This window comes from Canis aureus, chromosome 3 (assembly GCF_053574225.1).
Source record: "Canis aureus isolate CA01 chromosome 3, VMU_Caureus_v.1.0, whole genome shotgun sequence".
Taxonomy (NCBI): domain Eukaryota; kingdom Metazoa; phylum Chordata; class Mammalia; order Carnivora; family Canidae; genus Canis; species Canis aureus.
This window is the reverse complement of record NC_135613.1, coordinates 15,997,413-16,024,284: the sequence shown is the minus strand read 5'-3', so window position 1 is coordinate 16,024,284 and position 26,872 is coordinate 15,997,413. Positions and strand designations below refer to the sequence as shown.

The following is a 26,872-nucleotide window of genomic DNA, read 5'->3' as shown; positions in this document are numbered from 1 at the left end:
ATTTTGTCTCACATTTATTTTTTCTTCCCATTACAGTTAAGCTAGCATATTGAATTAAAATACACTTATGCAGTGAAGTTATATCGTTTTTCAACTTTATTTCAACGTAGTAACAAGTACTACAGAAAGAGACTGTTGAGAACCTAATGATCCAAGGTATGGGCCATGTCTTGGAAATTCTACCTATGAGTAGAAAGAAGGATCAAGGATCTAGACAGCATCTAAATAGTGTGGCATAAAAATAACATCGTTCTCTCATTCTTCACTCTTCTTCCATCATTGTTGTTGGAAACCATTTTGGCATATCTGTTTAGCCCAACCCAATTTGAGTGCCATTTCTTCCAGGAAACTCCCCCAACTGCTTGTTGTCACAATGATTTCTTAGGTGGCAATGGGGGACAGACTGAAAGGAGCCATGCAAAGTAGACTGAAACATGTTTCCATGGAAAGTAGGTTCCCACTCACCAGGACCCAGGCCATGCATGATATTCCTAGTGTTCAATAACCTCGCACCAACCCCCTTGAACATCAGTAACAAAGCAAGTCATGCCATCTTTGCATTTTACCTGCACATTGTGCCTCTGTCCTTACCATGCCAGACTGCAAGCCATTTATTTACCTGCTTGCAACTCTGGACTGTGAATTCTTGGAAGGTAGACAGTAAGCCTCTTGCATATTGCCTACCACAATGCCTGACACATAGTGGGGACTAAATATAGGATTAGAGAATTAAATTTTGATCATGGGTTGAGAATTCCAAACTAAGGGCCAAGTTTCCTTGTTCCAATGGGAAAATCTAGCATTAGCTTCAGGTCCTCTATGTTCTTTATCAATATTTGCACATGGCACTTCTAAAGTTTAGAATGAATTCCCTGTTTTGGTTTTTAAGGACAACACAGAAGTATCTCATGACTGCAGAACACTAGAGAGGGTAAGAGGGGGAAAGGAAATCATTCCTAATCCTTCATCTAGAAACAAGATAAAACATAGACACACACACACACACACACACACACACACTATGATGACCATATGAAACCAAGTTGAAGGAAGTTCTTAGGACAGAGAAGCACAGCTACTAAATGGCAGGCCCACTCTTGGCAAGCAGCCCCCCTCCGTAAGTGAACCCCTGATTTCCTGCCCTGCTGATCTCCTGAACAGCAGGCTCATTTTGAAGGCCTGATTAGCTTGTATTGACAGTCCTCCAGGAAGCGGGAAGGGTGGGCAAGCTTTCTGATCCCTCAGAACCAGGACAGGCTTCCTGAAAAACGACCATATTCACCTCTCAGCTCAAGAGGCAATAAAACAACTCTTCAAAGGCTGCCGACTCTGTTTTCAAGTTGAAAAATTGACAAAACCACACAATAATGTCTTAATAGAATTATCCTCCTACCCATACAGTAAAATGTTAACATTTGCTCTCTGGACATTAACATTTGCTGTTTGTGGGAACCTCTATCTTGTATTTCTATATATACTGCTCCTTTATTTTTTTTTTAACTGAGGATTTTTAAATTACCAAACAAAAATAATTAGTCTGGATTCTATGTAGACAAAAGCTGGTATGTTCAAAGAATAAGACTGAATTTGCATCAAAAGTTATGTGTGTGTGTGTGTGTGTGTTTGTGTGTAGCAACTTGGCACTCAACACAGCTGCAGCCATTCAGAGTTGTTCAGCCAGCCCTCTGCTCACTCTTTTCATTCTATTTTAATTGTTATCTGAAAATTTTTCACAGCAAGGAAGGCGAGTTCTCATTTTAATATGATGTATTTTGGGTATGTAGAAACTCCATTCACTTGCTCAGACTCCAGATAAGTAAGTAAAATACAGTGAAGACACAGGGAGGCTAATAAATATTTTGCCCGGGGGCAGTCTGGTATAATATTTTCTGCAAACATAGGACTTTATTTTTCCCCTAACAGGGGGTCTTGACTCCAACGAAGAGACTCCGCCAAGGTTTATGGAGGTAATTAGATATCAACACTTCCATTTTACAACATGGTTTAGGGCTCTGGGTCCTTGAGCAGCGAGTAAGTGCTTTCCCAGGACTATGCACCCAGTATTCACACTGTCTCTTGGGCACCACAGGAGGATAACACAAGTGTAAAAAACACACCAGTGTGGGGGAATTAGCATTTTGTAAAAATACCCCTTCACATGTGCAAAGGCCGACCGGAAAGCAGAAAAAACCAGTGCCAATCACCAGACCGGAGTGGGCCTGATAACCATTTCAGGAAGTCCTGGTCTATAAACTAAAATGGATCTAATTCAGGAGATCAGGGCTCTTCCTTCCAATTCATCTGTTACATGAAATTAAGATTCAGATCTCCAAGGTAGGCTCGAATTATGCGGCAGTTAAGAAGAGAACAAAGACGTCACATGAAATACCATTTGAGATACAGATTTACAAAGGGAAGCAAGCAGCTGACAATTCAACATAATCTCCCATTAAATACCAACTCATTTAAACATATCCCGTGGTGCCCTCCACATCTGGCAAACGATCGGGGCTGGCAGATTTATTTCCGGAGCTCGCTCTCCCGCGCCGGCCCCCACAGTGGCCTCCCTCGCTCCTGAGCAGGGCCACTCCACTTATTTTTTTTTTTTCCTCACAAACCTGGTGTGATTTGCAAAGATAAGGATGTCCAGATTTTGTTACCACCTAATTACTAGATGTTTCGTGTCTTTTAACACGGGGGAGGATTATTACGGGCATTTCCCTTTCATTTCAGCCATCATAAATTTAAAATGGTAAAAGTAAATCTATCTGCAATGTGTCACTTATACCATAAGCCCCTGTGTTTGGGAGTGATAAAGGGTTCAGGCTAACCCTTGGCTGGTCTCTCTCTTCCAAGTCCCAGGGGTTACATTTTATGGAAGCATGATTAAAAAAATAAGCTTCATTCTGGGTCACTAAAACATTTCAGGACTTAAGACGGAGAAGAAGGGAAAAAATAGGTCCTTGCACATTATTTTTTTTCCAGCTACTTTGCTGAGAGTGAAAGCTCCCAACCACACCAGGAAAATCTCCCTAACATGCATTAAATCTAGCCTCACCAGGGAAGCCCTTTGTCTTCTCTGACTACTTCTCTTTAGACAAATAGTTGTTTATCCAGCTCCAGAAACAAATATGCTGAAAATACGATGAAATTTTCAAATGCCTTTTTAGTCAATTGGATATTCTCCTAATGGTAATAGAAGAGAAGTGCCATCTGATGTTTTAATTGAAATTTTAACCAAAAGAGGCATGGCCAGATTTCTAATATGTTCTAACTACAGTACTTCCCTTTCTACAATTACACAGCTAATGTCTGCATTGAATTCCCTAATTTCTCATTATAAAACAATTGGATTTCATCTCGCAGTCTTTAATTGCATTGTTTCTCCTGCTAGAATAACTGCACATTCTTCTTGGTGAGGTGTTGAAGTTGTTGAATGACAAATCGATAAAGGTCAGGCATTCAGATTTAATCAATTATTATTCCATCTCGAAGCAAAATCAATGAGGGGCTTGAAGTATAGTTGTAGAAACCATCCGCACTGTTGTAGACAAAAACCCCCAAATAATCCTCCACAATCTCAAAAAAGAGAGAGACCTCGGAACAATTCAAGAAGCCAGGTTGAATATATACCTACACTTTCCAGAGCAGCATTACTGAAAAAGCATTTTCAGGACCAGGAGCCTTGGAGAGATATTGGATGGCACAAGAAAGGGGCCATGTGAAACATCAGATTCTCACCTACCTATGGGACTCGGAGGAGACCACAACTACTCGGGCAGGAGCTGAGCGGCACAAGACATCCTGAAGGAGCTGGACAAGGTAGAAGTGCCCCAGGTGATTCACCTGGAAGGTGGTCTCCAGGCCATCTTTTGTGAGGCTCCAGGGTAGGGCAAAAGCCGCTGCATTGCACACAAGCACATGAAGAGATCTGAAAAACAAAACATCCAATGCTGTGCAGACACAAACACCCTAAAACCAAGGATAACCCGGGCTCTGACAGGAACAACCAACTCTTCACTGTCTTCAAGATTCATCAGTTGGAAATGGGATATGACACCACAAAGCCATTCTGCTGGGGAATGGCTTAGACTGTGAGTGGGCAGCAGGCACCAGGAGGTCCCCAGGATACAGGACTTCCAGTGCTAAAATCAGGACCGTCCCGGGAAAATTGGTCACCCTGGATGGAACCCAGATTCTAAAATCTAATTTTATCTATGCATCTCAGTTTATCCAACTCTTATCTTCATCACCTATAAAATCAAAATAACCCTTAAAGTAGATTAAGAAAAAAAAAAGAGAGAAAATAGGCTGTATAAAGACCAATACAGGAATCAGGTTCAAAGTAAACATATCAAGGGGGAAATAGTCTGTTCAAAGAGACAGGGACACATTGTTTGAATATATTCCCTCCAGAGGTCAAATTACAACTACGCTTTAGAAACAAGCAAGCCCAGGGATGGGTAAGTGGAGATTTATTATAATATTTTCTTCTCTTTTGTATGTATTTAATTTGTGTCATAATAAAATCTTAAAAAATAAATCTTTCATGTGAATCAAAATCCTAAATCCTCATAAACAAATGGCACTTGTGGGAAATCATCCTAAGGTACTAATAAGAATTGTAAAAAGGGAAAAATCCAAGGCTATCCACAGTGTTTGTAATTATGATATAAAAGCAAAACATTACAAAATAAACAAAATATAAAACTGGGGAAATCATTAAATGAATCTGAATATATGCAATAGAATACTATGCAGTCATTAAAATGATACATTTTTTTTTACTGTAAAACATGCATGTTATAGAACAAAATATATAATCTTGTATGAGTATACAAATGCACACAAAATATTAATGAAGTGTACTCAAAAATGTAAATTCTAGGGCAGCCCGGGTGGCTTGGCGCTTTAGCGCTGCCTTCAGCCCAGGGCCTGATCCTGGAGACCCAGGATTGAGTCCCACGTCAAGCTCCCTGCATGGAACCTGCTTCTCCCTCTACCTGTGTCTCTTTTTCTCTCTTTCTCTCTCTCTCTCTGTCTCTCATGAATAAGTAAATAAAATATTTTTTAAATGTAAATTCTAGTTGTTATAGGGGTGGGTGGAACCCCTTTAATTATCTTCTTTGTGAGTTTTTATTTTAATGAAATGCAAGTTGTATGTATTTTTTTCTTTTGTCACTTGTGCTTTGAGAGTCATATCTAAGAAACCATTGCCTAACCCAACAGCACTGAGATAGACTTCTATTTTTTCCTCTGAGAGTTTGTTTTAGCTCCTACATTTAGATCTATGATCCATTGTAAGTTAAAACAGAAGCAAGGTGAATGCAAGAGATCTAACTTCATTCTTTGGCATACAGGTATTCCAATTGTTGCACTTTTGTTTGTTAGAAAGGCTATGATTCCACCCATTAACTAGTCCTAGCACCTTTGATGAAAATCAACTGACCAAATTTAAGAGTGCATTTTGGGACTCTCAATTCTATTCCATTATTATAGTAGTACTATAGTCTTTACTACTAAAGCTTTGCAGAAAACTTTTAAATTGGGAAGTGACACTGAAAGAACAACACTATTCTTTCTCAAGCTTGGGTTGGCTAGTCAGGAGCCTTGCATGCACACATAAAGTTTAGAGTCAGCTTTCAATTTCTGCAAAAAAAAAAAAACAAAAAAAAAAAACAATAGCAATTTTGATGAAGTTTACATTAAAACTACAGATCAGGAGCACCTGGGTGCCCAGGCAGTTAAGCATCTGTCTTCAGCTCAGGTCATGATCCCAGGGTCCTGGGACGGAGCCCAGGGTCAGGCACCCTGCTCAGCAGGTAGTCTGCTACTCCCTCTCCTTCTGCCCCTCCCCCAGCTTGCTCTCTCTCTCAGTTGAATAAATAAAATCTTTTTTTAAAAATTGCAGATCAATTTTGAGAATAGTGTCTCATTAACAATATTAAGTCTCTTGATCCATGAACATGGGATATCTTTATCAGGTGGAGGAAATGCCCTTCTAATCCAAGTTTGTTGAGTGTTTTTATTACAAATGGGTGTTGGAATTTTTCAAATGTTCTTTCTATAACCAATGACCTATCCGTTATTTTACTGATATGGTAGATTACACCAACCTCCTTGAATAAATCACACCTTGTCATGGTGCCTAATCCTTTTTATACAGTGCTCCATTTGGCTTGCCAATATGTTGTTGAAGATTTATACATCTATATTCATAAGTGAAACTAGTCTATAATCTTCTTGTGATATCTTTATCTGGTTTTCAAATCAGAGTAATACTGGCCTTATACAGTGAGTTTAGAGGTTTTCCTTCCCTTTTTTTTTTTAAAGATTTTATTTATTTATTCATGAGAGACACAGAGAGAGAGAGGCAGAGAAATAGGCAGAGGGAGAAGCAGGCTCCATGCAGGAAGCCCAACTTGGAACTCAATCCCAAGTCTCCAGGATCAGGCCCTGGGCTGAAGGCAGATGCTCAATCACTGAGCCACCCGGGCATCCAGAGAGGTTTTCCTTCTTATTCCATTTTTTTCCTAGAGTTTGCAAAGAATTGATATTAGTTCACTAATTATTCATAATATTAATGATATTATTAATGATCTCAATGATACTAATTTCATTAAGAATTGATAAAAAATGCTGGTAGAAAGCATGAATTAATTTATCACTAGAGAAAAAAAATTAATTCACTGTTTTAAAAAGTATTTATGTAAATCTCATCGCCAATAGGCAATCTAAGTCTCACTGAGAAACTGTCTTATTTATTCTATTTTCTGAGATAGCTCCAATCCATCAACTATCTAAGATCTAAAAGTGGTAATGTGGCTGGGGTCAGCTGTGTTTGACTGAGATCACTTTTTTTCCACTTATGGTGCCCAGAGTTGTCAACGCACAGCACTCCAACAGTCCAGTCACTCTCTGAAGAGGTGGACAAGAAAATGCTTTGAGGCATCTGGTCTACCTACAACATTCATCAGAGCCTTTTTCAAGCCAAAACAGAATCTACTCATTTCTAACAAAAATGACCCATATTTTGTAGTAAGCCAAGACTGCTGGAAAAAACTTTGAGAGAGAAAGGGGAAAATGGGTCAAGTGAATATATATGTGAGCACCTTTCAGTTTCATCTCAAATATTTGGTTCCCTTTTTCAGAGTTTTTCCTTCCTTCCTTCCTTCCTTCCTTCCTTCCTTCCTTCCTTCCTCCCTCCCTCCCTCCCTCTCTCCCTCCCCCCCCCTTCCTTCCTTTATTTATTTTCTTTATTTTCTTCTTTGTTCCTTTGAGTGCTAAATGGGAGTTAGGCACTTATTAATAGCTTCGAATACCTAAGAACTTTAGGTGATATGTATTATTATCAACATCTTACAAACAGGAAAATGAGAAATTAGAAACAAACATCCTATGGTCCAAATAAGAATCAGAAACAACAAAAAAAGTGAATAAGGGAGTAAGAACAAAACAAAATAAAATATGACGAAAAGATTAGGTGACTTCAAAGCTACTGCACAATACCTTCTTTCTTAGATAAGCTCTCTTAAATGGATAGAATCAAGTGTTAAGAGAAATTCTAGTTCAGTCACGTTATGATACTTACTGACTTGTGCCAGTTGGTTAACATCTATAATCCTGTTTTTTCTCCCTACAAACTTACAACTGAAGCATACACATCTCTCAAAGTTGTGATGAATAAAATCCAAGTATTTTGCAAGATACATGCCAGGTTAAATCATTGTTTCTTCCTTGTCTCTATACCCTTCCCTTCTATCCACAGGAGAAAATAAAATTCTTCAAAGTTGATTTCTGCATTGTTTCCATGTGGTTAGGACACGCCTGGGTATTCAGAATTTTGACACCACACCTATTGATAACAACATGGCCTCCTCTAGCTACCTTTATTCTTGCCTGTACATTTTCTCAAGGAAATGCAAAACACATCAAGAAACTTGCTACCAAAGACCTCAGCCTGGAGGCATGAATCCACAGAGGACATGGGAAATCCTCTTCTCTTTCACCAAATTTTAATACCCTTCATTAATGTTAATTGCACAACACCAGAGGCAAAATATGTACCCTGTACCTAAAACTTGTCACCTTCATTAATTAAAAACAGGCTTATTGAATATGAAACTATAAAGTGCTAGACTTTTTTTTTCTAATTGTAAAGACACTTAATTGGCTTGTACAAAAGGAAAAGAATTTCTTTTGCCTCACTTTAATGAGGTTTTTATTATTCAAATGGCACATTTTGCTCAGTTTTGACTAAAAGCCATTACAATTCAAAAGGCTCTGAGATGATGAATATTTACAGAATATCAAAAGGAAAGTTCAAACTATAAAGATAGAATGGAAACAAAAATAGTATCATTCCCATTCCAAAGCTGATGCTGTTAGTCAGCACTCTCTGGGCCTGATTTGTTTTCTTTTTTGGTGAATTCTGGTCTGTGAGGGGTCAGTGAGGACAGGGGAGGTCTTCAATGTACAGAAGATCCCTATGAAAGGAGGTGTGCTGCTTCTCTGAGGTTCTAATCTACCAGGAATGAGAACCCCTGCCTCTCTGTCAAGGGGACGCTGGCTTTCTCTGGGCCTCCTGTGGATGATACTCCCTCATGGGATGAGCACTCCCATCCACTAGGATGAACAGATTCCTTTGAGCCAGAGAACAACTGCTCAATAGTAAGGAGAGTGGTGATACTGTTATTTAGAAGTGGGTAGTGCTCCTGGTCATCCATGAGCAATGATGGACCAAGCTTTGGAGCCACAGTAGCCTTTTTTTTTATAATAAATTTATTTTTTATTGGTGTTCAATTTGCCAACATACAGAATAACACCCAGTGCTCAACCCGTCAAGTGCCCCTCTCAGTGCCCGTCACCCTCACCCCCCGCCCTCCTCCCCTTCCACCACCCCTAGTTCGTTTCCCAGAGTTAGGAGTCTTTATGTTCTGTCTCCCTTTCTGATATTTCCCACACATTTCTTCTCCCTTCCCTTATATTCCCTTTCACTATTATTTATATTCCCCACATGAATGAGAACATATAATGTTTGTCCTTCTCTGATTGACTTACTTCACTCAGCATAATACCCTCCAGTTCCATCCACGTTGAAGCAAATGGTGGGTATTTGTCATTTCTAATGGCTGAGGAATATTCCATTGTATACATAAACCACATCTTCTTTATCCATTCATCTTTCGATGGACACTGAGGCTCCTTCCACAGTTTGGCTATTGTGGACATTGCTGCTAGAAACATCGGGATGCAGGTGTCCCGGCGTTTCATTGCATCTGAATCTTTAGGGTAAATCCCCAACAGTGCAATTGCTGGGTCGTAGGGCAGGTCTATTTTTAACTCTTTGAGGAACCTCCACACAGTTTTCCAGAGTGGCTGCACCAGTTCACATTCCCACCAACAGTGTAAGAGGGTTTCCCCTTTCTCCACATCCTCTCCAACATTTGTGGTTTCCTGCCTTGTTAATTTTCCCCATTCTCACTGGTGTGAGGTGGTATCTCATTGTGGCTTTGATTTGTATTTCCCTAATGGAGCCACAGTAGCCTTAAGTGATACTTTGTACTGAAAAAGTGCCGGATGGTAGTATTTAACAGAAGGCAGTCCTAGTGCAAAGGCTCTCACTAACTAGTTTTCAGATAGCGGATCTCTAAGTTTTCCTCTCACTCTCCCTCATTTTGGGGTTTTGTTTTGTTTTGTTTTTTTCCCCAGGTATAACTGACATACCACACTATATTGCTTTCAGGTGTACAACTCTTCAAGCACCCCACCCGTTGACTATACCCTCTTTCTTTCTGGCCTTTCCAGTAGCTCCTTTTCCACTGGCTCATTCTTGCTGCCTTCAGGGTAATCAGATTTTTTTGACCATTGAAGAAGGGAAATCGGTAAAGAAAGAAAGTGGAGAAAAGAAACTGAAAGGAAGGACAGACAGTAGAACACTGGAAAGAGAAAAATATCTACCTGATGTTGGGGTTCTTTCACTGGCACTAGCCTCTCCCTTCCCATTTGTGGGCTATAGTTTTGAATTGAAATATTTGTCTCCATTCATAATCTCTTTTCCTTGTCCCAAACCAATTTCTTACCACCAAGCTGCCTGAATTCTTTCCCATCATCATCTAGAATCTCTCAAAGCCACCTGGAGAGCGATGGCTTCCCAATCAAGAAACCCAACCTCCCCTCTGTTGAAACCAGACTTCTCTGTCGCAGTAGACCTCCTCCTAATATTGCCCCTTCCTCATCTTCTGTCTCCCAGCAAGGGACTCAAACAACACATCTATAAAGATGAACTTCACACCCACAGCTCCAGCTCCCATATTCCTCTCAGGTCCTAGAATCTCATTCAGACCTACCCCAAATCTAAACTCTTCATCTTCTCTCCTCAAGTCCTTTCCCTTCCTGATGTCCTTATTTCTAGTGGGTGATGATACTCTCTAACTGGTCCCCTGATTAGTAACACTTCAGAAACATTTGCTAGTCCATCTTTTCCTTTAGTCTCTACAACTAGTCAATATCAACATCTCTAGAATCTTCAGAGACTATTAATATTTTTCCAGTCCTCTACATTTCAGATGGAATGAGCATTAAGATGTTCTGTCTAGATCTCAATTATGGGTCCAGTGTACCAATTCACAACTGCTGAAAGCAAACACGTCCAGATAATTGTCTTCGACTGATGGGTACCATCACCTCTGGAAAGTCATGCCCCATACCTAGTTGCTCTGATAACAAGTCATGCACCACACCTAGTCACTCTGATGACAGCTCTGGTACAAGTCCTTCTCCAGGAACCTGTGGGATCAGACTGAAGCTAGTATCCTATTGAACACCATCTGTTTCCCTTCCTGCCTTCTTCTGAGGATACTCCCCAGTAAATCATTAATAAGTACATCCCTGGGCAGCCTGGGTGGCTCAGCGGTTTAGCGCAACCTTTTTGGCCTAGAGCCTGATCCTGGAGACCTGGGATCGAGTCCTACATTGGGCTCTCTGCAGGGAGCCTGCTTCTCCCTCTGCCTGTGTCTCTGCCTCCTTCTCTCTCTCTGTGTGTCTTTCATGAATAAATATATACAATTAAAAAAAATAAGTACATCCCTATTCCAGGCTTGATTTCTAGGGAACCTGAGCTAAAACAACTACCAGCATTCCATACCCTGCTGCCTTTAGTTCTGGCACCTACAACAGTCCAGACCTGGTCTCGCTGCCTCTACTTTCTCCCTTATTTGACCTATCATTAACACATTAACACCAAAACACATTCTAAGAGTCTAAAATAAAAATTGATAAAGATATTTAAAAATTTATAAAAGTAATCACAAATGATCAGTACAAGATTTATCATGTTAAAATCCTCTGGTAGCAATAATTAAGATATTTTTACCAATGAAATTAGCAGATTTATTTATACTATTATTATATTGTTATTATGTTATATAAAGCTGATAGGTATATATATTCCTACACCCTGAATACATGATGTTTGAAGCCAGTACATCTGTGGTAATTTATTACAACAGCAACAGAAAACAAACAGAGTCAGGTAATGAATATTTGCTCTTTTAAGTCACTAAGTTTTGGGAGTAATTTAACAGCAACAGATAACTAATACATGCATCATGCTATGTGAAAGAAACCTAACTCAAGAAGCTACATATGGAACACTTGTGTTTATATAACATTCTGGAAAAGGCAAAACTCCAGAAACAGGAAAAAAAAATCAATTGTTGCCAGGGGCTGGGTGTAGAGGTGGGAATTACTATAAAGACGCACAGGGGAAATTTAGGGGGTAAGTGAACAGCTCTAAATCTTGATTGTGGTGACTCTGCAACTATGGGTTTGTCAGAACTTACAGAACTCTATTATTAAAAGGGTGAATTTTACTATATGTAAAAAGCAACTTAAAAAAATGTAGAGACACAACAGTGCCTCGTGTGCTACTAATGGCCCTACTCACACCCCCAGGATGAGTAACTGAAGCATCTGTGTGCTGACCACACCTAGTGGGATGACAGCAGTTGAGCGTATTCATCTCTGCGTCTTGGGACCAACTTGCCAAGCACCTTGAACCTGACAGGTGGCTAATACAAAACTGTTACCTGGCTGAAGTCAAGTAAATATGTATGGACTATTTACAATGTGCCTTGTCCTGGGTACCAGGAAACTACTGAGAAGAAAAATGTTAAAATCTACTTGCCGAGAGTACAGGTCAACATAACAGTGTAAAGACTATAGAATACTCGGCTCATGTATACAGTGCTCACCCACGCTGACTGCCCCCTGTCCTTTTAAGAGCCAGCTCAAACCCCAAACCCCCCATGGAACCTTCCTAAACCACCCCACACATAAGAATGGCTCCTCCTCTGAATTTGTAGAGCATTTAGTATCTGTGTGATTTCTGAAGCAACTCCTGAACCTCATCTTGGTGAGACGCCCTGGAAGTTCTGACCAACCACAAAAACTTTCTTACGAAATTTTATGTTCTCCTTATAAGTGTTGTAACAGCAGGGGTGCAGGTCCACATTGGCGTCATCCTATAAAACTGGGCAACACTTTGCTCACAGAGAATGTTCAATAAGCACCTACTTGAACACACGGGTCTAGTAAACATGAACTGAAAGAGAGGCTCACACTTGTTCCTTGCTTGGGACATTCATATGATGTCAGTGCGAGGACACATTGTTGGTAATCTTTGAATATTCTATTTTAATAATCATAGCAACCCACAAGGTAGACAGATGGTTACCATTTCAGAGGAAAAACTAAGGTTCAAAATGTTTCTTGCCAAGTAGCTGAAGAAGCCAGAATGGAAATCTAGGACTACCTGCCACCAAAATGTTTTCTTAGTCAGGAACACACACTATCCTTCCAACCGAGGAATAGGAAGGCTTGCTGTGTGGAGCCACGAGGTTGAACATAGGTAGTGGGCTATCTGAATGGCACCCACAGCCTAGTGAGGTACACACCCCGAACATCTACAAGCAGCAGTGCTTTGATATGATGTTAAGAAATTAAACTTGAATAAAATGCCAGAAATTCAGCCTATCTCCAACTGGGCTCTCACCCATGATGATGTCATGCATGCATATTTCTGGACAGTAGAGAAATTAATGATGCTGATATCATACCACTTTCTGATCCTGGCTCATACACTGACATACAGTACTTTCCTGCCTCACTCTACTTGTCCGCTTAGATGGACCTAAAAGGGTCCCTCACTCTGTCCCAGCTGCCCCTTCTACAGGTCACAACCCACCCTTTCTCCCAAGGACTACTCAGGAGACCCTTCTTTACTTGAAGAAGCCTTACTCCTCATCAGGAAGATAAGCACTATCTCCCTCTTCTGCAGTTCTTAGACACCTTCCTTGGACCTTTTACAAGGTTAACAACAATGTGATTGACAGAAAGACAGACATAACCAAAGGACACAAGACCCTTCGTCCTATGACCACTAGACAAATGCATGGGGCAGGAGATCCAGCTGTTTCCCAAGTTCCCTGACCCACAATCCCCCACTAAGGCTCTAAGCCCCTACTGACACCAACCCCTGGAGGGCCAGGATGACATCTGTTTGCTCCACAAACATCCATTGCCATTCTCAACCCTGCCAACTGTTTTGAATGCTCATCAGTAACTGGCAACAACCCAACCCTAGCACATCCTGAGAGTTTACTGTAAACAAAACATCAGCTTCTGAGCTGTAGCATCTCCCAGGAGGTTTGGTCTTCAATTCTGGCTGGGGTGTGTCCATTCCTAAATGCTTAATTCTTTGTGGCTCAATCTGTCTGTTACCTTTGCCAGTAGACTACAATCAATGACCATAGGAAAGAGTCTTTGTTTGCCTAGCCTTTGTTTGCATGCAGTAAGAAGTAAGCCTTTTGTACATCAGGAATGAATGAATGAATGAATGAGTGAATGAATGAATGAATGAATGAATACACTGAATCAATGCTATTTTCCCAGTGGCATCTGGTTTATAAATCACATTCTATAGTCATGTCTTACAATATATTATTGCCTAAAATATGGCAAAAGAAGGAGGGGGAGGAGAAGAAGGAGGGGGAGAAGTGGATTTAGTTCTAGCTGATCCATGAAGACAGAGTTATTTATGCTTTGAAGACAACACCAGTCCCTTATGATCTAAGTAACCTAAGAACCAGATACATAACATCAAACCTGAAGACTGAGAAGGTGCTTCGAAAGAGTCTATGAAGAGCAGTAGCAACCATCATGCGGTTGAATTACACTGAGGATTTGTAAACTGAATCATAACATGCTCCAAAAAACGAGACAGACCTTTACAGGCTAAATAAACACCCTGTGGAACATTAACACAGTTGTGGCTTTTGGGGATTCCATCTCAGACACAGTAAAAGAATGAACTAAGTGTAATGTTATGTAAAGGGAAATACTTTTCAATTCCTCCTTGAAACAGACTGTCACACCATCTGGGGCATTTCTCTAGTGAGCTGCGGGAATTAGTACTATATGGAAATACTCTGAAATTCAATAGAAAGGGCCTAAGGACCCAAAGTCCCAAAAGCAACTGTTTCTCAGACTTACTAAGTGTTAGGTTTTCTTTTTCTTCCAGCAAAGAAAGAGGAAAATATTACTGTAGAATTCCAACGTGGATCTCTACTTAAATCGCTAGGGTTGGGTTACTTTGAACTCATGGATGGCAGCATAAACTGGAACACAGCCATCCTCTCATACAGCTCACCTCAAGCCCAGCGAAGGTTCTAGACTCTCCAACAGCCCACCTAGACCTCAACTGCCCAAGATGCAGTGTGCACACCAACAGTAAAAGTCAAGAGGACTTTAGGTGGTATACAGAAAAACTTTTAAACAATGTTTATTTATGGTAACATACTGGAAAAAATATATAATTAGCTGCTCAAATTCACAATGACAATAACAATTAAAGGGAGGGACAGTACCCACCTTGTTTGCTAGTCATGAAAATTAGAGAAAAATGTAAAATGCTTAACATCAGCTGAGAGATGATACCTAAAACAGGCTATTTTTTCCTTGGCTGCCTATTTCCTAGACTTGGCTACACTTTGGGGACATGACACCTATCAATAATTCAGAGATATAGGGATGCCTGGTGGCTCAGTGGTTGTGCATCTGCCTTTAGCTCAGGGCCTGATCCCAATCCCAGAACCGAGTCCCACGTTGGGCTCCCTGCATGGGGCCTGCCTCTCTCTCTGCCTGTGTCTCTGCCTCTCTCTGTGTGTCTCTCATGAAGAAATAAAAAGTCTTAAAAAATAAAAATAAATAAAATAATAATTCAGAGACCTAACACATATATATAATTATCTCCCATATTTATAAAATACCTATACATGGCTTCTCATGTTCTTACCCTATATCTCTTGGGGGGGGGGAGGAGTAAGAGCCTCAATAAATATGCAAGGAAATCAAGCAAATAAAACAAGAGAAATAGGAACATATAAAAATCAATGTCAGTTTAGATGGTCAGTGACTGTCTAGCTGTGCTTCTAAAATTTGAAGGATCCACATGTTTTATGAATTTAAGGACACCATCGAAATTAACATAATAATTAACCCAGAGTGGATTCTGCTGTTAAGATAACCCAGCTACACCTTTTTTTTTCTAAGTTGAAATAAAGAAAATAATCCAAACCATCAGCAGGAATACAGCAGAGCACTGGCTGTATCCCAGGAGACCACCACGAATTTTTCATTTCATGCACCATTTACAACTTCTTATAGTGAATTCCAGACCATCAGTACATACACTTAACAGAAAATAGAAACACTCTTGTTTTTGTTGTTTCCTTAAATTTTTGCCATATGTCCATTACCTTGATTATATTTCCCATCCTATCATATACAGGCCCAGCAGCAAAATCTCAACCTCACTGATTCTAAATGGGGCAAGATATACAAAAGGAAAAATACCGATATCTTTTTCCAAGGGACTTTCTAGGAAAAAAAAAAAAAAAGCATCAATTTTGTAATTATGCCACCAATAGCCCTTAATCCACATGACATGATATCTCAAACGCAGATCTGACCCTTTGGTGTTATAGGTCCATATGTCTGCAAGTTTCGCTCCTGCCCTTTGCAGTCAGTACCTTTATTGCCTTGTGTTCTGGCTCCCTGGGAATATTTAATAAAATGGACAATCAATGATAAGCATGATAAGGATGGAAGAGTGGGAATGGTAACAATAAATTCAACCACACTCACAACCCAGTAACTTCACTAAACACAGCTCCCACAGATCAAGAAAATGCAAATGAACCAGAGTCTCTCTTGGCAAATTCCCATTTGTTCATCTGACAAATGAATGATGGTCATGTCCTACAGAAATTCACTCGTGACATGAAAGAAGTCTTGGGAGGCCAAACTGGAGTTTAATAAACTCCACAAGAGAACGCAGAGAATGTGAATATTATTCATACAAATGCGGGAAGGGAAGAAGCTGGCAGACTGGGAGGGCTGGGGCCAGCATTATTTAGAGAAGAGGGAGCTGGTTATTTTCTCTGTGATGCTCAGTTTTCTCAGACACAAAAAGGAGTAAGTCACGACAGTGGACTAGAAACCCTGGAAGGGCTGAGTGTGTCTCTAAAGTCACCACGGTGCTCCCACACCCAGCACCATGTCTAAGATGCAACAGAAGTTTGTTGAATTACTGAATGCCTGAAAATCAAGTAAGATCGTGCGGGTGACAGCTCTCTGCATCCTTGCTTGCACAACTCAAGCATTGCATGCATACAGTCAGTATTTGGTTTTAACCCACAGAGCCTCTCTCTGTGTCAGCTTCATCCACAATGCAGTCATTATGTGCCACTTGCCTATTTTTTGTCAAATTTAAGGACCACTTGTATTCACTTAAAAAAAAAATGCACGGAAACCAAATCGTGTATTTCACAGTCTTGTCCTTTGCACAAACAACACCTGTAGGATTGCTGCTCTGGTTTTAGTTTTTAAAAATTAGTATGTGTTAAGTTAAATAGACTATTTAACTGTGTCCATCTTATACATAAGCAGCAACAGGAGAACATGGGAAATTGTTCTATATGGCTCACAGAGCTCCTGCAATTTGGCTGCCCAGCAGTGGGAGTAATTAAATGAATAGTGCATGTGGCCTTAGAAAACAAATCCATTACAAAGAAATCAGAATTATCCAGGACACTTGAGTGAAGGACCGGAGCCGGCAGTAAATTATTTGGCAATGCCTACTAAGAACACATTTACCCTAACAACTGAAAACAGTATCTTCTCTCTTTGACTATGATTTCCTTGTGTGTATGTGTGTGTGGCGGGGGGGGGGGGGGGGGGGGGGCGGCGTCCTATATCCATACGAAGCATATATCCTGTACCAAGTACAGGGCCCTGCTCGTAGAGGATTCCTATTCCTGCCATTTGTCGACAAGGTTAAAATAATACCTGGGGATCTTCTCTAAGTAAAATGCATCCCTCCAAGCATTCTACTCTGTTGACATGTAGGTAACATAAAGTCAATGAAGAAATAACTCACCTTTCCGAAGACAAATTAGCATTCCTTCAAATTAAAATTATATTTTGTGGCCATAAAGCAATATTAAGTATTACAAGCCATTATTTATAAACTTCTGCAATACCAACCTGCTATATAAATTCTGCTAAAAAGATCTTGGGAACATTCATTTTTAAATATATTTGTAGAATAGCTGTCTAAGTACCAGATGATGATTTCATTACCATGATGCAAAAGGGCTTATTTAAAATATACCTTCTATGGTCACAGCAAAGGGAGAGGGTTTTAATGTGGGTGGCAGAGGTGAACTTACATGGACAACAACAACAAAATTAGTTGGGGAATGTGCTTAAGTGCATGGTCAAGTTACTCAAACAATAAAACATCTCATGCATTTTGTACATTCCCTTGCCAATGAGGACTCTTGCCTCTGTTTTGCCTAGAGATATATGGAGCTGTAATCGAGTTCAGAAAGCCCCTGACAGCTGTGTGCTGCCATTCAGACCTGAAAGATTCCATGTTATGATAAAAATTAATGTACTCTGACATCCTCTGGGACTCCCTGGGCCCTGGGAATAGCTAATGAAGAAATACAACCTTGCCAGAGAACAGCATGCAGCTCTGGAGTTAAGGATTAATTCAGACGTGGTAGCAGTGTGGCCCCTCTGTCATCAACCATAAAGCAACTAGACCCCAATGCCAAAGCGAGTCAGCCATGATTGGTCAGAATTATTTCCTGGGTCAGAACAGGTCAAACAAACAAAAAGCTTTACAAAATAATTGAGCCCAACTTGGAGGTAGCCTGTCACTCCATGCAAATGGCTCTCTTTTTAAACCAAAAAAGGGTAACTGCAACATCTGGTGTCTCTTATTGGCTATGACCATGGACTTGAAAACTTCTCCCCAGGAGACGTGCTTCCCAGGTTAGAAGACCACTGGGCATGTCCTTCAAGAGGGGTTCAGAAAGGGTCTTGATGTTGAGTGTGGGAGAAATACTGGTCCCCAGAGACTTGTTTCACTGTCCCCACCAACCTACCATCCAACATCTTCAACCCCCAAGGATAATGATTGCCCCCAAGAAAGCAAGGCACTGGGAGTAATGTTCACAGCAGCATTATTCATAAGAGCCAAAAAGTGGAAATAAGCCCAATGTCCACCAACTGATGCATGGATACACAAAATGTGGTCTACTTGTATAAGAGAATATTATTCAGCCATAAAAATCAGTGAAATGTTGATCATGCTATGACATGCATGGATTAAACTTGAAAACATTATATGAAGTGAAAGAAGACAGTCACAAAAGATGACATGTTGCATGATCCCATCGACCCAGAATGTCCAGAAGAGGCAAATCAGTAGAGACAGAAAAATTAGCTGTTGCCTAGGGTTGGAGCAGCAGGGGTAGAGGGAAACGACTACTCATGGGCATAGGCATGGTTTCTGTTTGAAGTGATGAAAACATTCTGGAATTATTAGTCATGGTTGTATAACTCAGTAGGCAGGATAAGAACTACTAAATTGTACACTTTAAAATGGCAAATGTTATGATATACAGATTATATCTCAATTACAAAAAACTCCCTGGGTTCTGAGCAACCTACCCTGACACTTCTCAGAATGAGTTAGGTAGCCTCCAGCCGGGCTCCTTTTCCCGCTGATGGGACAGCTCTGGCGAACAGCTCTCCGGACCCTGTCCACCTTATCTTCACACTTCCACCGTGAACAGAAAATGAGATTAAAGCAAGATATAGCAAGTTCAATGAAAATAAGGCTGTGTGGTTGTTTTTTTTTGGGGGGGAGGTTCTTTTTTTTTTTTTTTTTGACAATTTCTAGGTTACACAGAGCTACATGGTTTAAGTTTGTGACATTATTTCAGCCTACTATTAGAATTTTAACATGTCTGGATGAATTTACTTCTGACAATTAAATTTTAGCCATTTTTTTTAAAGATTTGGTTGAAATTTTTACTTTTTTTTCTTCCTTTGACATATCAGTCCCTAAATTTTCTACAACCTATGGCATTATTTTTGCTAATTTATGATCTCCACTAAATGATTACAGAAAACTTTTACTAGAAAAACATATACTAGAAAAAATTTTTTTCAAAAATACTTGAAATGTGTATTTAAACATATACATATTTATTGTCTTTCCTATAGAGTGCCTATTGTTATAATGAAAGTCAAAAAAAAAAAAAAAAGAACAGAAACCAGAAGGTGATATTCTAAAAAACGTGAAGAGTGATATTAATCAAGGGGTAGTAGTAGTATATTCATGGATGGAAATTTGCCATGCCTTAGATTTGCTTTAAAATAATCTAGCAAGAAAGGGGCTTCAGATTGAGCAAAATTGACCATATGTTGGTAATTATAAAAGCTAGGTAAAGGGCTTGGGAAGGTCCATTATACCTCTTTTCTCTCTTGTGTGTATTTGAAAATCTCCATAGTAAAAAAGTTTCAAGAAATACAGATTAATGGAAAGTAGGAAAATGGGCACTTTTCATTTTCATATTTATGCTTTTCCACATTTTTCAAATGTTCTACAATGGGTATGCACCACTTTTGTTATGAGGAAACTTGTATAGAATAACATTATTTATACATAATATTAAAATAAATAGGTTTAGTATCTGCCTGAAAAATCATAAAAGCAGTTAAGCCTTTAGAATTAGGCCTATGTAAACACTCAAACCGCCCCCCTGCCCCAGGAAGACACACACAATAGAAAAGGCAGGATGGGTAGCCACAGCTGGCTGCCTGGGCAGGAAGGGACTGGAGAGCAAAGCCACCCTTCTCCCAGTCATAGAGTTGAGTGAGCAGCAAAAAACGAAAAACAAAACCCTGGTGCAAAACTCCACTAAGCCTGGAACTCTCACAGGATGGGAAAGAGGGGGAAAAAGGCCTATTTGCTCTAAGACACATGGGGACTAAATAGAGCTGGGAAGCCTGGGATTGAAATCTACTTTGGTATCAGGGTCTTTAAAAGTCATAGTTAATTCTTGTGTAAAATCAATGGGAAGCCCTCCCTGTAATCAAGTGGCAAGTCCTGCTTTACGTGTCTAAGCAAAGCTGAGTCAGAGGAAATTTCTGAAAAATTAGCAGAGTCGCATACCAGAGCTGTGCTTCTACTTTCTACGAAACCAAAGGAGGAGCCTGGGACCCCACCATCTAAGACAAGGAATAGGCTAGGAATCAATGATAGTGATAGAGCTGGGGGACAGTTAGTCCTTTCTGACTCCTACTCCAGTGCTCTGTCCACTTCCTTACTGCTCAGCCCCAAGCAGCTCTGCCCAAGCTTCCTCACCAATGAAGGAAAACCTAGGATGTCTCTTCCGAGCCCACCAGCAAGTAAGTGGTTTCTCCTCCCCATGATGGCAATGGGCTCAGATGGCCTGAACAAGCAACTGGAAAAAGAATTACAGCGACTAATGAATAGAAACCTTGCATTTTATAATAAATATTTGACCGTAATTAAGTAAATGCAAGTTTCACAAATAACATTTTAGATCTTAATAGCATTGCCTAGTGTGTGGGGAAGAAATGAGAAAAAGTGACATGTAACCTCTCTGGAGAGTGATTTTGTTTCATACATCAGCAGTATTAAAAGTTATTCCTATGCTTTGATCCCGAAACTCTCCTTGTAAGAACTGATCCTAAGAAAACAAGAGATCCAAAAGGAGGTCTGTGCAGGACCTTGTCATAGTACTTACAATAGCAACAACAAAATTAGAGGCAACCTAGCACCCAACAATTCAAGATTAGCTAAATAAGTTTACTTATATTCAATGCATTCCTTTTGTAAAGCCTTTAAAATTGAAGTTATAGAAATATGTCTCATGACATAAAAAAATGCCCATCATGTTCTTAGAGTGAAAGAAAAACAGATTATAAGAGAATATATGTAACATAACCACTTCCCATCGACTAGGGTGGCCACAATAAGAAAGATGGCTTTTTTGTTAAAGATTTTATTTGTTTATTTGAGAGAGAGAGTGCACGGGAGAGAGAACACACAGGGGAAGTGGCAGAGGGAGAGGGAGAAGCAGGCTCCCTGCTGAGCAAGGAGTTCCATGTGGGACTCGATCCCTGGACCCTAAGATCATGATCTGAGCAGAAGGCAGGCGCCTAACCAACTGAGCCACTCAGGCATCTCAAAAAAAAAAAAAAATGGCTTTAATTTAATAAGAAAAAGAACACTAACAAGTGTTGGTGAGGTTGTGTAGAATCAGGAACTCCTACACACTGCAGGGAGGAATGTATGATGGTGCAGCAGCCACGGGCAAGTCTGACAGCTCCTCAGAAAATTAAACATAAAGTCACCACCTGACCTCATAACTCCACTTCTACGCATATACCCAAGAGAAATGACAAAATGCATCTACACGAAAACTCTGTACATGAATGTTCATAAAAGCATTATTCTTAACAGCCCCAAAGTATAAACGGCCCAAATGTTGATGAAGTGATCAAGGGGTAAAGCAAGTATTATACCAATACAATGGAATCTTAGTCAGCACTAAGAAAGAATGGGGTGTCAACACATGTTGAACATGCATAAATCTTGAAAACATTATGCTAAGTGAACGAAGCCAGACACGAAAGGCCACAAATCCAGAGACAGAAAGTAGATTAGTGGCTGCCGGGGAGGTGCTGGGAGTGGGGAGGAACTGAGGAGTGATGGCTAATGGGTAACGGGTTTCTTTTTAGGATGATGAAAATGTTCTGGAATTCAAGAGTGCTAATGGCTGAACAACCTGGTCAATGTACTAAAAACCAATGGACTGAACTCTTTAAAGTGGCGAATTTTGTGATATGTGAATTATATCTCAATAAAAAGACGAATAAAGAATATATATAAACAGGCTTTTGCTTTTTAAGACTCTATGAACATAGAATAAAAATGATTACATCCAACTGTCAATGTGGATTGTCTAGGATGGCAAAATTATGGTCAACTTGTGCTTTATTCTGGATGTTTCCCTATAATTTAGAAAATTTCCCATATGACTTATATAGTGCTTTTAAAATCTACAGAAACAAAAACAAAAACACACACAAAAAAGAGTGGTATTTTAAAAGAAAAGGTTACCACCGTATCCTGTGTGTGGAACGCCCTTTCCAGAAAAGCATTATGGTCACATTCAGGGATAGGGGTCGACCATCCAGGGGTCTTAGCACTGCATTGTCGGAGCAGTTACATAAAACACAGAACATACATACAATACAGGACCTGGGAGGAAGAAGGGCCACCTTCACCAACCTCAAACCTCAAACCCAGGCATCATCTATCAAACCCCTATCATAAAGGGGGTACATCACACGGGCCAGGCGTCCGCCCTAGCCCCTGGCTTCCCGACTCTGAGCTCCAAGGGCCTCCCTGCAGGGGCCCCACCTCCCCAGATACACCCTTGACATAGAAACACTATGGCTCTTCATCCTCAGAATGAAGCTCATCCTCAGGCTCAGCTCTGAGCCTCCCTCACACTCCATTTCACAGATGAGGACGCTGAGGGTCTGAGAAGCAGAATAACTTGCTCAGAGGCCTAGGCTGTCGAGACAGGATTTGAACCCGAGCCAGTCTGACACCTCACTAAGGGTGGCCTGTTAGAGACCTCTGTCAACGCTCGGAGCTATGTTAGGGGAGGGGGTGACAGCAGAAGGGGTGAAGCGATTATCCCTGCAGAAAAAAAGTAACCAAGACTCCAGACTCAGTTGTTAGGTGGGCAGTGCTCAGTGCCCCACAACACACGGCACCTTGCGAGAACCACCCAGGGAGCTTCTAAAAGTCCAAATGCCCAAGAGTGTGTCCCAGACGTGGTGCAATCAGAATGCAAGGAGCAGCCAAACACCAGCATTTTTTAACAGCCCCACTGAGAACCAGGGTGACAGTCCCCAGGGAGTTTGGAGATCTGATGTGGGAAACTGAAACACCCCTGTCCTTTAAGGTGGGAGACATTTTGCCCAGATCCACTTCCCAAAGCTACATCATTTGTCAACTTTCCCACTCCTTAGACTTCTCAAGTCAACCAGAAACCTTTTCTTCTTTCTGCTTTGGGTTATCAATTATTGCATAATGTCGGCTAAAATATCTATTTGATTACGAGCCGGTGACTGAACTACAACAGCAGCAGAAGCTCTTAAAAGGCAAAATAAGAACTTTGACGCTAATTGAGAGGATCCATTTAAATTTTTCCTGAATGACAAGGTATTGGGTAGATTTTTACGAAATGAAGAAAACAAAGGACTCACAATATTAAAAACACAGTGCAGTGACAAGTAGTTCAGCTGAAAATATAATCTTCCTTGGGGATTTTCAGCAGGCTGCCACAGTGTAGCTCCGCTGATTTATTTCAAATGTACAATTCAAGTTTTTAGGCTGACAAGAATTAGCTTCTCGACAACGTACTGAGGAAAAGAGACGGTTCCCGTGTTATTAAAATGTGATTTCGGTGTGGTTTAAAGCACAAGTCCCCAACATGTCAATTATGTAAAAGGAGCATTCCAACATGACAATGGGGGTGGTTGGAAAGTACAAGGAGAAAAACCGAGCTGGATTCATGCGCCAAGATGGGACATGAAATTCTCAACCACAGACACTGAAATGCTCTTCTCAAGTCTTACATAAACCAGAGCTCTCTGAGAGTAATCACAGGCTTGCTGCGTCGATGACTAGAGGGGTGGTCTCAGCATGGGTGAAAGAACAGGCCTTGCAGAGCTCAGAGCGGTCAGTCCTTGTCCATGCCAAGTGATGCCAGGCTAGCTTGGCCACGTTGTTTGTGCCACACCAGGGAAGCTCTGGCTCCTAACAGGCAAATGCGTCCTTGGGTTTCCTAGGGGGAATTTTTATGTTTTTTTTTGTTTGTTTGTTTTGTGGTTTTTTGGGGGTTTTTTTGCCTGAAATAACTGTATATATGATTACTTTAAAATTTGTTTCCCAAGATCTTTAAACATATAACGTCTATACCACCTGTGGAAGTATCAGTTCAGGAACTGTGAATGGCTTGGGAATCAGCACATTAAAAGCAAAGTTCAGGTCACCAAATGAAATTATATGTTTCTGGTTTTGTTCTTCCTTCCTCCCTCTCATCCACTCACCCAACCACCTACCCCATCCATCCACTTCCATGAGCTCATTATAAGGTGGTATATGTAATAATTGCAAAGGATGATGGTAATGATAACAACGATGATATAGCTAAAATTTATTAGGTATCAGGTACCATATTTATAAACATCATGTTATTTAATCTTCTCAACCACCCACGATGGTATTACCATGATTTCCCACTATTACTGATGAAGAAACTTAAGATCAGAGGCATTAAGGAATTTGCTAACATCCTCAAGTAAGTAACATATGGAACAGAGATCCAGAGCTAAGACAAAGATGAAGTAGCCAAGGTTGCTGCCTCTGTGGGGCTCAGCCTAACGAAGAAAAATCAATATAGAAAAAAGAATCCCCAAAGTATTCAAGCATAATGATTGGATATGTTGTCAACAAAGTGACTTGTCAATTCAACCATGGAGAGTGGAGGGCAGAGGAGGGAATATGGAGGCTCTGTAGAGGATGTGACGAAGTCATCCAGTGAGCAGGTGGTGGACAGGCAAGAGGAGAGTAGCATGAGTCAGGAGCACAGGCCCAGAATCAGAAGGCAGAGCCTCTAAGCGTGTCTTTGAGCAGGGTGGAGAGACATGGGGCTGAGAGAACACAACCATAAATGAAGGTGGAAGGGCCAGACTTCAGAAGAGTTGCGGGGGGTGGGGGAGGGGGGTCACATCAGTAGATGCAGCCTTTGCAGTTCAGATGGCAAGACACCACCAAAAGTTTTTTCCACAGGACAGTGTCAGGGCTGGGTCTGTGTTTGAGAGTGATCAGTGGGGCAGTTCAGATGCATAAATAGCAAAAGGACCCTCTGGTCTTCTTCTGTCTCCTGATCGGCATCATTACGAAGACAAGTAGGAAGTTAAGAGGAAATGAACACTGACGTTTGGAGTAAATGTGCAAGGACAATTGCAAACGAGAATAAATAATTGCCATTTCTTCTTAAACTCACTCCACAGAGAGACACCTTCTACATATTCGGTAGAAAAGTCTGAGTTCTTTAACTGAGGGGAGGAGCCTCTCTTCCATTGGGTTTGTTTAACCTCCTTTCCACATATTTCAGCAAAACAATTTCCTCTTGGTGATAGAAAATTGGCTGGAAGGAGCATCTCCTTCAACCTTGAAGTGACCTTAATAATTGTCCCACTAGGCAGGGGTTGTCATCCATCCTATTAATGGGACAAATTGCCTTCGGAGGCAATGTGTCCTACATGATGCATTTCCCAAATGAGACAGATCTTTCTGATTCTGCAAACTACTGTCTAAGCTGAGCTTAGTGGCAATAAAAATTTTTGGACCAAGTTCTAGCCTTACTACTTACTTGCTAGCATGACCTTAGTCAAGGTCCTCAATCTCTTTAAGCCTCAATACCTTGATCTATGAAATGTGGCTGATCATTGCATTAGGCTGAACCATAAGACACTGCCATTCTTCTACCATTTTTGACCTATCCTCTGAGTCCTAGTGAGGATAAAATGAGATGACATATAAGTGCTTAACTGTGCTTGACACATAATAAATAGGTGATAAATATGAGCAATTACTCTCATCATCAGCATTATATGGTTCCAAACCCCAATTAGGACTTCAGTGTCTTCATTATTTAAAAAAAACTTAGTTGTCTTAGTTGACCTGCTTTTCATATGGTGGTATTTCCAAACCTCAGCACAGCACGCTGTTCTTCTCAAACTCTTATCTCTTTTCCCAGCCTCTAAATATCAAAGAATATTGCTGAGTATCTGCAGAAAGTTGAAATTAACCAAGCATACAAATGTTGGCTATTTACACCTACATATCTTGACCAGGCCTAACATAATCCATTTTCTAAGAAAAATGTCATGTATTTCTCATAATGACAAGGTGCTCTTAAATGAGTTATATTTCAAGAGATAATGAGTTCAAATCCAAGGATTAGCAAGCCACAAATCCCAGGCCGAATCTCAACTCCAACTTTTCCTGTTTTTGAAAATAAGGTTTTATTGGAACAGAGGAACACCCAATCATTTACAAGTTCTCAATGGCTACTTCTGAATTACAAAGGTCTCACTCAACAATCAAGATGCACTCAACACTAGTTGCTACAGAGACCATCTGGCTCATAAAGGCAAAAATATCTATATCTATATATTTATATCTATATATCTATATATCTTTATCTATATCTATATCTATATCTATATCTGTATCTATCTATATCCCTATATATGTACCCAATTCTTTATGGAAAAACTTTGCTGACTTGTACTCTAGTCCAGTGATTTAAATGGTCATTGTTGAACACCAGTAATA

The 26,872-nt window shown here is 40.4% G+C and overlaps 1 protein-coding gene across 7 annotated transcripts in view; it reads right to left on the bottom strand.

The window, feature by feature from the left end:
• WWOX (WW domain containing oxidoreductase) overlaps positions 1-26,872 on the bottom strand; it is a 946,892-nt gene that overhangs the window by 669,925 nt on the left and 250,095 nt on the right. For 6 of the 7 annotated variants that reach the window (XM_077890924.1, XM_077890923.1, XM_077890925.1 and 3 more), the window contains one exon: positions 3,746-3,931. The exons of the other annotated variant lie outside the window; for it this stretch is intronic. In XM_077890924.1, coding sequence (XP_077747050.1) covers positions 3,746-3,931 — 186 coding nt within the window. The remainder of the gene's footprint in view (positions 1-3,745; positions 3,932-26,872) is intronic. 7 annotated transcript variants of the gene reach the window in all.